This window comes from Sturnus vulgaris, chromosome Z, assembly GCF_052056855.1.
Source record: "Sturnus vulgaris isolate bStuVul1 chromosome Z, bStuVul1.hap1, whole genome shotgun sequence".
Lineage (NCBI taxonomy): Eukaryota > Metazoa > Chordata > Aves > Passeriformes > Sturnidae > Sturnus > Sturnus vulgaris.
The window spans coordinates 23,837,909-23,853,256 of NC_142283.1; the positions used below are offsets into that span (position 1 = coordinate 23,837,909).

Consider the following 15,348-nt stretch of genomic DNA (forward strand, 5'->3'; position numbering starts at 1 on the left):
ATGATTCTGTAATTCTATGTAGTCAGGCCTGACCTGACCTAAACTGGCCCAGCAGCACCAGCTGTGTAGGCAGGGGCATTTAAGTCCCCAGCCTAGTACTTTAACTGGTTAGCATTGCACTAGCACAGCAAACCTAGAAGCCCTGCAGTACAGGAATATGCAAGTCATATAACTGCAGGCTGGAAAACATACCCTACCACTTAATATTGTTGTATAGGATGGAAAACAGTAGCTTAGAGGCAGGCACGGTACCCCGTAAGAAACTGCAAAACTTGAATGTTTTGTACAACAGCAAACATGCATAAAATTGCAGGAAGGAATCATGTAATTATTTTTCCTTGCTAAGAATGTTCCTGCAATTACTCATCTAGGGAAAAATTGCCCTTTCACTGTATTTGCTCTTTAACACAGAGAAAGAACACAGTTGCCGTTCTGACTTTTAATGACGGGGTTTCGTTACATTTTACTGTACAAATAGATTGTTTTCAAAGATAAATACATCATATTAATGGTATATAAGCTCACTATGTCACTTAAGATTTCTAAAAAGTTTTAAGAATGTTTCTTTCTTTGAAAAGAATAAAGACTTCCTATCCTAAGTGAATTGATATGAACAACACAAAGAGCCAAGGCAAACTTCTTGTGACTAGAGAAGGAAAAAGCTTTTTTATTTGTTGAAGATTATATCACTTGTTTTATGGAAGAGTAATAAAGTATAGAGACTTTGCCTAGCTAGGCAGCCCTGTGTTTGTAGGCTATGATCACACAGGATCAAGTGCAGAGTAGCAAAAAGGCCTAGATAGCAGGAAAACAAACATGTACAAACATGTATAGTGACTCAAGAAGGCTTTAATTCAGAATCCAAGTAGCTTAAATACAGGTCCTTAAGTACAGGTTTCATGGGGAATACTTAAGGATGATAGAAAGCATATATTTTATTCCTTTTCTGCCTTTTTTTCTTAAAAGTCTTCCCACATTTATTTGGAATTTTTGCTTCCAAGGAAGTAGCTGTTTCATCTTTACCTTTCTTGGCTATTATGCTAATCCTGTATTTCAATAGTTACTGTTTCACACAATTATAATTTAATTACAATTTGCTTAATACTTATTATAAACAAATTTTATATATTAAAAAAGACTAGATTTTAGTTATGCAAAGAAACCAGAAACAAAAGAAATTTTAAAAGACAAAAATATATCAGTTTGCTTAGATGTCCTTGCATTTACAAATAAAATCTGTGAACAGTCCAAATGGATTTGTACTGTTTCACAAGCTGCTTGTAGATGCTGGGAACAGAAAGAGTGTATTACATTAAAAATCTTTGGTCAGTCTCAGGCAAATCTTCATTACCATGCAGGTCTCAGATGAGGTTTAACAGAATTTCTAAATGCTTTGGGTACTAAATCAGAACTATAAGAGGATTTGCAATATAAAGATTCTGATCATTTCATTCACTAACCTAATCATTATAATAATCTTCAACAAACAGAAAACCATGCAAGTTTGTAGTTAATGTTTGCCAGTTCCTATGGAAAAACTGGTTAGACAAACTGGTTTTGTCCAGTTGGATTCCTGTGCATTGAGAATTAAAATGCTACTTGTATTTAAATTGAACTGCAATGATTTGACTTTTACAGCAGCTACATGCACACATGCGGACCAATTTGTCACCAGAGAAGTACAATATAATAGTTTTGGCATGTTCACATCAGGTGGAGGTAGTCACTTCTTAAACATATACAAATATGTTATTCAGACTTGGATACATAGAGATAGATGGATAATTCACAAAATAGAATTAATGACAGACCATGTTTCAGTTTCAGGTACAAACCTGAAAACAAAACATTATTTGAAACAGGTTTCTTGTTTTACACTCCTCTATTCATCCAAACAAGTTATTGTCATGTATAATGAAATTTCAAAGACACGGTTCACCTAGATTTGATGACTTTTGTGTTCAAGTAATCTTCTGAAATGCTGCAGGTAAAAAAAAAAAAAAAAAGCTCCTTTATGATGTCACAACACTATGTTACTCATTAACTGATTTTTAAACCTAGTTTGAGCTGGAGTCACACCAAGACAGTACTTCCTACAGCAGTGAAAGGCTGTGCATTTCAAGGATTGCTCTAGAACTGAACTTACCTAACTCCACAGTTAGCTCCATTAAAATGTTGAAAAAAGGAAGCTCCTTGGAGGACTCCGTTTTTCATTCTGAAAGTCAGAACAGCTTCCAAAAATCAAGTACTGACATGCCAGCCAGTCCTACGGAGAGTGTTGGATCAGTATTTATAAGGTAATTCCCAGTATGTTTGTGTGTTTTTCATGTGCTCAATGATGAGGGAACAGGGGAGCAACACAGAAGGGCACTGAGACCACTGCGCTAACAAAAATACCCAGATAAGGAAGCTTAATATGAGAAGGAAATTCACGCAGAGATGGTAATTTCATGTATGTTACACTGGGAAGGGGAGCACTGCTGTAAAGGAGAAACTTGTGATGGAGGACAGAAGGGTATTGTTTTCTACTTCCTTATCTACTGACACTGAAATAGGGCTTTGAACGTGTATAACACTATATACTAATACAACTCAAGTTTTAAAGTGAACTCTATGGGATTACCCAAATAACTATAATATTTGATCTCTGTACAAAACAAATGTAAACTTTGTTAGATCAGGGAGTTTAACAAAGTATTTTCACGTGTGTTTTGGCCTAAAGGAACTTCATAATGTTTATTAACCTAATTTCCAAGATAAGTGCCATCTTATTCACAAGAAATATTCACGGAAGTAGAAAACTTGGTAAACGAATATGAATAGTGATAAAGATATACCTCATAGAACAAACAAACAAATGAAAAAAAAAAAAAACTTAGGGGAAAACTGTTTTCTTACTTTGGAAGGGTGGACTGGTTGAATTGCAAATTCCCTCTATGGTGGAATTCATTGCAATGCAGAGTTCTGGATAAATCATGCACGTTTTTGACAGCACAGAAAAATGAGGGAAGGCAATGTCAGAGGGCTACCGGCACTTGTGCTTATCCTTCCTCATCTACTGCAGGAACAAGACAAGTAAACACCCCTACTACTTATGTCAACCCGTCGTGAATAGAATAATTTAAAAAGCTATTCAAAATATCATTAGACATTCATTGGTTCTTAATGCACTTGAAGATTCTTTGCCAAAGGCTGGTCCTTAATTGTTGCATTGGTGCCAAACAACCCTGAAGAGTGATTTGGAACCTCTACATAGTCTTTGTGTGGCTTTCATGGCTGAATTACATCTCTTTGTGGCTGTGCACAAATTTTTTATGTGGAGTGATAGATCTTAACACTAATTGGGTCACTACTATAAAAGAGTCTGTTGCTCTAATTTTTTCTCTTTTGAAATATTATTAGGGTTTTTCAATATTATATCTGCTTATCATCGTTTCTTCCAACTCAAATGTCAGAGAAATAATGTCTAACAGTTTGAATAGATAGTAGAGAATCGGAAATTTTAAGTTGTAATTAGAGAATTCAAAGACTCTTATCTAGAACTAATCACTTAGAGCTTGTTTAAAAAAAAAAAACATGACTTTTCATATGCCTCTTGATCTCATTTTCCAATTAGAAGCAGGACGTAAGTACATACAGAGCTATTCAGAGGGTGGCAACACAAGTTGGTGATTTTTAACCACTTCGTAATTTGGACAATATAAATTTTGTCCTCCTTTCTGTATCCTGTCCAGAACACTAGGCAGACAGAGCTACCTACTCTTTTATTTCTTGCTAAATAGCCAGTACACAAAAAGCTGCCATATATGCTCTGGGGGCAATGTGACCAGGCCTTACAAAGAACAGAGTCCTTTACCCCAGATTTCTCAATAATCAACCTGTCTGCCAAGTATTGAGTGGTAGGGGCAGGCCTCCTAGAAAACCAGTTTACTCAGTTGCTGGCTCAGTAAGGATAGTATGATCATAAAACCCTGCTGTGAAACCATACTTCTATCAATAGCAAAGATGGAAAAGCAGACTGCAAATGCTAGACAATCTAATAAAAAGGATGCCCAATAGCACACAATGAGCTAGATGGACTGAGCTCTCACCAAAGTTGCTTTTCATGTGTTTGTCACAGTCATGACACATTTATTGAAAATAAGCCACATTAAAATATCACAGAAAATGCTTTTGGGAAAAGTAAATGCAGGCTCTGCATGTTTAGATATTATTTTCACACAGTTCTATTTATTTAGAGCATATTTTCTATATATGAAGCTGTACCCACAGAGAAAATTTACTATATTAATGATTGTTCTTGTTCATTCTAATTATTCATGCCTGAGGACAAAAACTGACTATACGCCTAAGTTTTTATATACATCTGTTTTCACCTCACTGTAATTGGCACCATGTGGACGAGCATGAATTTGGCAGAAACCAGGGAGTTATTAACATTTCGTAACGGGGGACTCACAGTTTATCACCATGGCAGCATGTTATTCCTGACATAGAGCAAAACTGATTTCAGAAGCAAATTAAGATTCTGGAGCTAAAGCTGAGGTATCAGCCAAGCATTATTGACCAGAAATTTGTATTGATAAAAGTACTAGCCACATATCTTTGCAGCATTTTATCAGCATGAATGTATAGAGTTGTTCTGACATCAGAACTAAACATTTTTCAGTAGGTCAGAACAAACTATGGGCCAAAAAAATAGTGATCTCCAGCTCCCATTTGGAGCCCATCCCTATAACATGAGTCAGTACCTTGTATCCAGTTCTCCTAAAATTTAGAAAAATTTCAAGGCTTTTGGATAATCCTCAGAGTGACTCTAGAAAAAAATATCAAACATATTAAACACAGGGAAATTAGTTTTTTAAGCAATTTAGACCTCCTGTTCTGTGAATGTCACAATGCTATGTGTGTTTACACCAATCCTAGCTGTAATCACACTGCAGGTTATATATTCTATGCCTGTAAAAAAGTCTGTATTTGTCAGTAACATTGATATTAGGTAAAAATTATAAACATTTTTTTTTAAATTACAGAAAAATGTACAGTCTGGAGAGGTTTGTTTTCTAAATATCTCATGAAAATGGAAGTCAAAAGGGTTGTTGACTCTAGTCCTGACCTGGCAGCTCATTTGGTGCATTCTAATAGACAAATAAAGTAAATACAGTACTCACATTTTGCATCTGAGATCTGGCATTAATATTTACCTATCTTTTGCTTACAACAAAACAACAGAAAAAATCTGTAACAACTAATAACATAAACTTTAATATGGCTTTGTTACTGATGGGTTTTTGTTTGGACACAAAAAGGAACTCTACATCCAGATTTCCTCTCTAAAGATTTTTCCACAGAAAGCTTTTTAAAAGGAAATTCTGCATTGAAATTGTACCCCTCAGAATCTTCCAATGTACTGCTGTAAGACTGAGGCTTAGCTCAGACTATTTTAAGAAGTCATGTTGAAAACAGAGGCACATATCACTTCTAAAAGTTGTGTTGTTTTTATAACTCAATTATGAGCACCTGAAACACTGGCAACCACCTCACTGCTCAATGGCTTGCATCTGGGATTTGGCATTCACCCTTTGTAGCCTGACTATGAAGACATATTTACACTTCTTTTGATTCTTTTTTCCCCCAGAGTAATATAACTCCTAGTTCTAAATGAGACAGAACACTAACTGTATAAGCACAGTCAAATAGCTTATTTTTACAACCCCATCTGATGTAAAAACTGTGAGAAAACGGATAGGATGAGTAATTCTTTCACATTATCTTGTGTTCATTACTTTAGCCTTCCTCTTCCAAAGGTAAGAACAAATCTTTCCTAGGTTTCTGGCAAGTCTGGGCACTATAGAAGATTCAATTTATCCTTAAACAAGACAGTTTTTGTTTTCTTACATACTTAATGTACCATACTGCTGCACTTCAGAGACTGCCAGATGACTAAAGGTATTTTTCAACAAAATTATCACCATATTTACACATATCATGAATGCCTGCATGAACTCAAGCATATGCAGTTCCAAAAAGGACCCACATGTATTCCTTTATGCTACACAGATTGAGTAATCATATACATGCATGCACCTTTTTCATTAGATACACATCATCTGTTTGATACCCTAAACATACACCTGTAGAGGGATTGAAATTGTCGTCCAAGTCATCTGTATACAGAGATGCCACACTTGGATGTTGTCCAGGATTTCCTTGGACATTTATAATCAGAGGATGACAAACCAATGCTACTCCACTAGAGCAGAACAAGCAATGCCTACATTTATCTTTTTTAACATAGCTGGACAATACATTAAATGACAATATATATTTATTTTATTAAAAATGGAAATATCTTTTTGAAATTATAAATGGAGAAAGCAGATTTTGCTGCCATGAGATTTCATACAACCATTTTAAATTACAAGATCTAGGCATCACAGTATTCCAATATGTTAGCATTGCTATTCATGAGGCATCTAGGCCAATATAATGCATGAAAATTCTCCATAACTGCTCTTTATTTTTTTTTTTATCATGAGCAAAGAGGACATGCAGTTTTCAGCAAAATGCTAGCTAGCTGACTGCTTTCCTGCAGCTAACAAAACCAAACTGTTATATGTCACAAGGTTGCTTTTTCCAGAATGTAAGAAAGTTGCCATGAACAATTTGGACCGAGATGAAGGTTCCTTTATTTCAACGGTTCTACTGTGTTTTGCCATAACCTTCCATCCCATACTGTTCTTTTGATCACCATGGCACAGTGAGACACAGTGGTGAGCTCACAGCATGCACTATGTCTATATGTCTATATGTCTATATGTCTATGTCTATGTCTATGTATGTGACACAGGTCACTTTGAAGGTCATTGGCTCTAAAACGGCAGTAAATGTGCTGACAAGTGCAATGTCTTGCATGCTCACTGAGAGGTGGGCTGACACTATACTACTAATACTCCAGAAGTTTCGTGTGGCAATCTCTCTTCTTTGTCCTGCTGGATGTTACAGCACGAGTGTAGTGCAGTCTCGTTCACTCAACTGTTTCAGCATGGAGCCAAAAAGAAACAGCCCTGGCATGCGTCACAATTTGTGATAAGTGCTCCAACCAGCTTTCAGCCCAGCTTACTTCATTTGCCTCATGCACTGCCCTGTCCAAAGGGGAGTTCAAGCAATACAGTGATCCAGGCTGCCTTAAATGAAAAACAGGAATTGATAGTCAGATAAGACTTCATGTAAACAGCTCAGAAGAAAAATATTATCTGATATGGGTATCTATAAAATAAGCTCAAACTTTTAAAAACAAATAAATTAATAAATTTTTAATCCAGGCAAGGAACAAGACTCAACTGGTCAAAACTGTTTTTCACTCCTTACAAAATTGCACCATTCACTGTGTTCTGGCCCTAGTTATCTTCCACAGCCTATTTGGACCTTGGCTCTATCTATTTTGAGCATACTTCAGGTATGCTGAGTAAACTCAAACACTGTTTTTGAACATTTCTGCTTGAGTCAGAAGTATCATCAACACCAGCTCAGATCACTACAGCTTTGTCTAGCTGGGTCTTATACCCTCCAAAGACAGAGTCCATAGCCTCTCCAGGCAACTTCTTCCAATGCTGCACCATCGTTTTAGTCCAATTGTTTTGGATTTTTTCTAGTGTGCATCTTGCAAGCTGGCTTCACTCTAATTTGTGGATGACTTGTGTGTATTCTAGAAATTCGAATTTTTTCCCTGTTTTAACATCTTTCGAAATGTCTATTAGTTTGTGTCTCATACTATCAGAGTTCCTATTTCTATAGTGTCTAACATAAGATTTCACTTTCACATTTCAACAATAAGGACTTAGCACTAAGGACTTAGACTTAAAGGCTTCCAAGACATTTGCACAGCTTTCACAGAATCCTACCAATGCAGAATATCATAAACAAAACTGTAGACAAAACATACATTTTGACCTGTTAGGCGAAAGTACTTGTATTCAGGCACTACTGAGGCTGTATTTCTTAATACATTTTTACACCTGCAAAGAAATACAGAAGAATTTTCTACTGAAGAGAAATGTGCTCAAAGTACACAGAATGCCTGTAATCACTTCACTCATTTTCTGCTTTATTTCTTTCCAAGGAACTTTCCTAGCATTCAGGCATGCTGATACTTGCCAGATAAACTGAAAAATACTTCATGAGCACCCAAAATGACTGTACTGAAATAAACTTTGTTGATTAAGACAATCTCTAAAGAAGTCTATTTTCAGCTAGATTGTCTTTTTCATCATTCAACAGCAATATCCTAGCCATGAATCTCTAGGCATGGGTAGCAGTTTCACTGCTTTATACTGACCTTTCCAGTGTGTCTCATGTGTCTCATTAGGCTCTTTTATTCTTTCTTTCTTCATGTCCTTCAAGATATGATCCCTAACCATTCTGATAAATTGAGGAAACAGATTGGAAAGGAAATAAAAAAGAAAAGAAACAGAGGAAAATGAACAAAGGATATGTAGGTGGTCATACTTAGTCAAGCCTTAGAATTTGCTGCCGATGTACTAGAGAACATCTCAGCTGACATTTATAAAAACTTCATTAGGTCATAGTGCTTGAATACTAAACCTGAGCCAGCCTCACCCTGTTGCGAAACACAAACACTTCACTGCAATATATGTCCAGTGTATAGGACTGAAGAAGTAATCTTTTAAACTCCTCTCTACACAGCCTTCAAAAGATTGCTGGTGTCCAGTCTGGGGGATCACACTTCAGAAAATACCTGAACCTATAAGAGGTAGTTCATAGGAAAAGTCCAAACCTACAATTTATGTTTTATCTGAGACTAAAGACAAGATGAAAATGAGGAGGAACAAACAAGAAACAGGTTTCCAATGTTCTTCATATTGAATAAATTAGGAAGCAATGGCTTTAGATTTCAGCAACAAGGATTCAAAACCATGTTGTGGACTGAGGACATACCCTGGAGATACCAGACACTGGAACTGGTGGCCTGAACACTGTGATCACTTTGAAGAACAATTTAGACAGGAGTCTTGCCAGGAGTGACACAGGAGTAGCAGGCCTTAACTTGGGACGGAGAGTGAACTCAACAACTCAGTGAGTCTCTCTCCTCATTCAGCTTTTCTGTGATTTCATATGTACCTTAAATCTTTTTATTTTGCAATGGAAGTTTTTCCTACTGTTCCATCTCTAACTTTTTATCCTTTGCTGTGTTATACATAATGTTCAAGGCCCTAATTACTGAAAATCTTGAATCCCTCTAAGGTCTAATATACTCTTCAAAGCAGGAACATGTGAATTTTTGTCTACACCACATCACAGTACTGTAGGCATTAAAAAGTAATCAGTAATGCTTTAGTACACCACTTTCTCTTTCTCTTCCCAATCTGCCCTTCAGCAGTCAGAGAAAAACATAGCGCAGATTTTCCCATGAGTCTCAGCTGGAGACAGCTTGATCTTCAAATATTTGCTTTAGTATATCTGTATATATGAGCAATTATCACAGTACAGTAAGAGGTCCTTTGTGCATTTTTTTTCTTTTTATGTAAGACTTGATCATAATAAAAGCTTATGGTCTTCAAATATATTCCACTCACATGAGCAGTTGCACATTTGCTTGTTTAATGTAATGTACTCCTCCCTGAACATTACTGAAATTTCTGGTATTCAGAGCTTTTATCCCTGAGAAGTGTCCCATGTAACTCTGGAGTTGCTGCACAATGTACAGTTTGACACAGGTTGGCCACAGAGCTTCTTTTTCAAATCCTCAAAAAAAACCCCAAGCTATAGTCCTGGTTCACTGCTTATTACTTCCACTGCCATTATCAGATAATAGCAAACTGGACTAAGGACACATGTATCAGCAATCTGCCAGAACCAAATCTCTGACAAGAGTTAAGATATCGTGATATGGAAGAAATTACTAAGCAAGGTTTCCTTTTACAGTGTCGAGGCCTTAGGCATCAATTTATTTGAATATAAGTTTCTTCTGCACTAAGTGACAGATTTATTTAAATCAGAGAATTGTGCACACCTTGAGAATGGAGCCAGATGAAACTACAAGAAAGACTGGCCTCCAGGACAAAGCAACTCCTTTCTAGTTCTTGCACCACTGAGGTAAAGACAAGAACCTCTGGCAATGAATGAACAAAATGGTGGTAGCATTTATCTCCTAAACAGATGGTTAAACCCGAAAGACTGAAAATCTAAGCACTCAAGTGTCATGGCAGGCCCTGGGACACTGGTGGAGTGCCGTGACGTTCTAGAGAAGCGTCCTGAGGAGGACGTCCTCTGGGCACAGGCACATCCTTCGTGCTCACTCCCAGGCGGAGAGTGATTTCAGCTCTTTTGTGCTTCGGCCAGCACAGGAGGAAAAGATGGGAGCCGCCTGTGGTGGCCAAGGAGAAGCTTTTTTCTTCTTCCTTGAAGGGGTCCAGGGACAAAGTGGCTCGAGGGGGTCTGGGGGAGCAGGATTGATATAGGAAAGCCAGGGGATGGGGTAGAGCAGCAAACGAATTATTTGAGGGCTCAGGGGCGTGACAAAGGGGGAAGGGCCAATGGGGTACAGGCAATTTACATGAAACAGAGAGGCATGCCGGGAGTAACTTTTTGTAACCATTACTACGAGGGAGTGCCGAAGGGCAAAACCTCCAGGATAGAGGGACAGCCTTTCTTTTGCTGAGAGGCTTTCAGCCTCCAAAACTCCCCTTTATTTATTAAAAAAGCTTCTCTGACAGCCCTTTTTAAAACAACATATAAGACAAGAAAAGCAACACGCCAAAAACAGTAACAAAGATCCAAAAAATGTTTTTAAGTAAGGAGAGCCCCCAAACTTTAAGTCCCAACTGTCCAAGAAAATTGTTAAAGGCATCCGTGAATTTTCCACACAGTTGCAATGATGGCAATGAGGTAGGTGGTCTTCACTGTTGGGTTGGGATGGAGTTTGAGGTAGATGTTGCCAGCAGGATCGCTTTACGCAGCGGGGACGCTCGATCTACTGCTGGCGGAAGCAGCATTATGGCAGAAAATTTTAAACTGAGCTTAAAGTCAATTTCAGTTAAAATTAAAATTGGACATGAAGTAAGTAGGGTTGGAGAAGGGTATTAGGGGACTAGGGGAGGAAGGAGAAACAGGAGGGTAATTATAGAGGTAAGTATGGCTAGGCAGGTTGATTGGAGTTTGTTTGGGAATCATGGGGGATGAGGTAGTTGTGGCTAAGTTGCGCCTAGCCTATGGTTGCATACTCGTGTCTATGTTTTGTATCTTTTGCCTGGGATCTTGTGATGGGGCAATTCGGTTGCTGCTGGTTCGTTGCTTTGCTGCATCTTCTTCTCCAAGCAGCCTGCTTTTGGTCCTGTAGTCTTGCTTTATTAGACTTGTAAGAGATTTCGTTATTGGTGTTGGTGGCAGTGTTTGTTGGCCCCAAGTATGGCTTTATACATTTTCCCAAGAGCCATTTTGGCCCAGATGGTATTGACACACAGGCATATCCCCTCCCCCAGGTAATCAATGGGAAAGGCCCTGATATTTGTTGGGTTTCTGGATCCTTGATCAACACCGGTGGCTTCTCATCAAGCTTAGCTCAGGTCGAATTTGAGAAGTGCCGGATTACGGGGGGAGTTGGCTCCAAAAAGGAACAATTTAGGTAATTCATCACATAGAGGGCCTTACAGAGTCTCTCAGCCAGAGACATGGTCTCTGTCCCTCCCTACTGTTGATCAAGGACTTGCTTGAGGGTGCTGTGGATCCTTTCCATAACTGATTGCCCTGTGGGATTGTGGGGAATACCTATGGTATGCTTAACCCTCCCATTGATTAAAAAAGTCTTTTAGCTTTTGGGAGGTATAGGCAGGGCCATTATCTGTTTTGGGGACTCCTAGGGTGACAAACGTGAGGAGAAGATGCTTGATGGTGTGTGCAGCATCTTCTCCTGCGTGGGCTGAGGCAAACACTGCACCCGAAAATGTGTCAACAGACACATGAACATATTTGGAACTTCCAAGGCTGGAAAATGTGTCACATCCGTCTGCCATATCTGGCAGCTATTTAAACCGCTGGGGTTGACCCCAGATCCCAGAGATGGCAGCTGGCATGACTGACAATTTGGGCAGGTAGCCACAATGGCTTGAGCCTATTCTCTTGTTAATATAAACATTCTTATTAAAGCTGAGATGTTCTGGTGATAGAATTCATGGGATATCTTTGCTTGTGCAGAGATGTCCAGTATGTTGGTAACTTCCACAGACATGGCTAGTGCATCCACTTTCCAGTTTCCCTCTGCAATGGCTCCTGGGAGATCAGTGTATGATCTCACATAATATGGTAAGGTTGCTTTCTGTGGGAGATGATATAGACTACCTTAGAAAGCAATTTATATAAATTTGGGTTAGAGAACTCCTTTAAAAGCAAATGTTCTGCCCTCATAGCTACACTGGCGACATAAGCCAAATGTGTGACCACCTTAATTGGTTCTTGAAATTTCTCAAAAGCTCTGACGATGGCCACTAATTCTGTGGCGACCCTTCAAGAACCTGGACATCAGACTCCCACTTCTGTGTCTTGGGATCCTTCCACATCATTACTGACTTGTGGGAGGACCCAGAGTTGTCAGTGAAAATAGTCAGGGCTTTGAGGGGTGATTTACTTTGAATAAATTTTGGGACTAAATTGAAAACTGATTTGAACAACTTGTGACCGACCTGGCAAATGAATTGAAATTTGGCCTGAGTAGCTATCTAAGGCAAACTGAAGGCTCTCGTTGGACTGGAGCAAATGCTTTAAATCTCCAGTTGTGGCCAATGGGAGTATTATATATGTGAACTCACACCCTGCAAAAGAGTGGAGGAGAGCCCTAGCCTTCTTTATTATGTCAGCTATTAGTTCTTGTGGCATTGTTATCATTTTTGTGGGTTGATGGTGCAGAAAAACCCACTCCAGAATAATTAAATGGTCTCTTAATTGACCTGTCCCATTGGTAAATGAGCCCATGGAATCAAGGGGCCTTACCTAGACCCACCATCTGGAAGGGCGGGCTTAGCTTGTAGCGGTGGGTTTGCCTTGATGTCAGGGCTTCCTGGACTTTTTGGATTCATTCTTAGACTTCTGGGGTGAGTGCACGCAGCGAGTCGAGGTCCTCCCTGCCACATAGAAGATTGAAGAGAGGGGCGAGGTCTTCCGTCGCAATTCCCAGGAGCAGACACACCCAGTTAATGGACCTGCAGAGTTGGTGGAGGTCTTGCAGGGTCTTGGGGTTGTCTTTGATGGCGAGCTGCTCAAGTACGATTGTTCGTTCCTGGATATGAAGGCCAAGGTAAGTCGGGGGGCTGGAGAACTGGATTTTGTCTTTATTGACTTCAGATCCTGAAGACTCAATAGTTTTTATGGTTCTAGTTAGAACTGAGTTCAGATAAGTCAAGTCTGGTGTACATACAAGGATATCGTCCATGTAGTGTAAAATTATGGTGTCTGGGAACAGGATTCTAATTTGTGACTATTTTTGCCACATACCATTGGCAGATTGTGGGCGAGTTCTTCATCCCCTGTGGCAGTATAAGCCAATGATAATGTTTTAAGGGAGCTTGCCTGTTGGGTGATGGTATGGAAAATGTGAACCTTGGGGCATCTTGAGGGTGGAGGGGGATATTTAAAAAGCAGTCTTTTATGTCAATGATCACAAGTTTCCAGTCCTGGGGTTAATAGCACTGGTGAGGGCAGATCGGCTGCAGGGGACCCATGTCCTCAATGATGTCGTTGATTTTTCTAAGGTTGTGGAGGAGCCTCCACCTGTCTTTGCCAGGCTCTTTTAAAGCAAAGACAGGGGAGTTCCAAGGGCTGGTGGTCTCGACCATGTGGCCCTTAGAAAGCTGCTCCTCTACAAGAGCCTCCAAAGCACGCAGCTTTTGGTTGGAAAGGGGCCCCTGGTCGACCCACACTGGACGGTCTTGCTTCCAGGTGACCCGAAGGGTGGTAAGTGGTGTGCACTGCTCAACAGTGGCCTCCACTAAAAATCCCTGCAGGGGATTTTTATGGAGGCTCCCCATTGGGCCAAGAGGTCCCTGCCCCAGAGGGTGATAGGTGTCCTCACTACATATGGCTGAATGGTGGCCCTCGAGACCTTCCACTATGATGTTGCACTTACTGCAGATCGAGACTGTGACCCCTCCAATCCCTGAAATCATCTCTGCCACAGGTTGGAGTTCCCAGTTTGATGGCCATTCGGAGCGGGCAATGATGGTGACATCCGCTCCGGTGTCCATCATCCCTGGGTGGAGGATCCTTTCCCCTTTACAAAAGATATTACATTCAATGATAGGTTTGTTGGAGCCCACAATCTGTACCCACATAATTGTTGGGTTAATTGGAACCTGTTCTGACTAGTCTTTTGGCAATAAGAAAACTTGTGCAATTGGAGTTCCTTGGTATAGTTCAAATGCTGGGTCCGTACAGCAGACAGAGACGAGGATCTCATCCTCAGGGCCTACCGTCAGTACTTCAGGGAGAATGTGGAGATTGTCTGGTCCACGAACAGAGTCAGCAATGATTAAAATGTCCTGAGGACCATCTGGTGGCCTGTATTTCCCTGTTGGGATTCTGAAAACACACTCATCAACAAAGTGGATGGTCAGAGCGCTTACCACCTGGCGCTGGGTTCCCACCTGACTGGCTCTGTATGGACGGTCATCTGGATGTGTGTTGGAATCTTTGGAGCAGATGACTGTTTTTCCCAATGTTCTGGGATGGTGGGCAGAGCAGGGCAAAATGGCTTCTGATTTGCTGTCATAGCGTGGGGCCGTTCTGCGCTCCGCTGGAAGTTTCCCGAGCGCTGCTGGCGAGGTGACTGTTTGTGGGGCCATGGACAATGGTCCTGAATTGTTACTCTCTCAGAACAGTCTTTTAGAAACTGACCAGATTCTCTGCAGTAAAAGCATTTTTGATCGTCTTTTGCAGCAACCACTGCAAAAGCTCCTGCCACCCCATCTGCAATTCCCTTTGCTACTGCCTGCACTACGGTGTTTTTGGTGGAAGCATGTTTTGTGCAGGCTTCAACCATCTGTTTGATGGTGGGCTCTGAATCTATGGGTAGAGAGACCTTAAGATTGCTCTGTAGTCGGGGTTGGCATTTGCCATGGCAATTTTGTTTCACACTTCTTTTTGTCCCTCGGAACTTTCTATTTGTTTTTTGAGTGCAATTTTCAATCTATCAACAAATTCTATGAAAAGCTCTTTTGCCCCTTGCTTAATATTAGCAAAGTTTTGTGTAGGGAGGGAATTATCAGAGGTGAGGAGTAAGGCTGTTTTTGCCACAGTGGCAATATCTTGTAGTGTCATTTTAGGTAGCAATTGAGCTGG

General features: G+C 40.0%; 1 protein-coding gene across 1 annotated transcript in view; it reads left to right on the top strand.

The window, feature by feature from the left end:
• The first annotated feature begins 2,091 nt into the window (after positions 1-2,091).
• Positions 2,092-15,348, top strand: part of GRAMD2B (GRAM domain containing 2B) — a 49,381-nt gene continuing 36,124 nt past the window's right edge. The window contains exon 1 of the mRNA XM_014874393.2: positions 2,092-2,297. Within this exon, the coding sequence (XP_014729879.1) occupies positions 2,173-2,297 (125 nt within the window). The 5' untranslated portion in view covers positions 2,092-2,172. The remainder of the gene's footprint in view (positions 2,298-15,348) is intronic.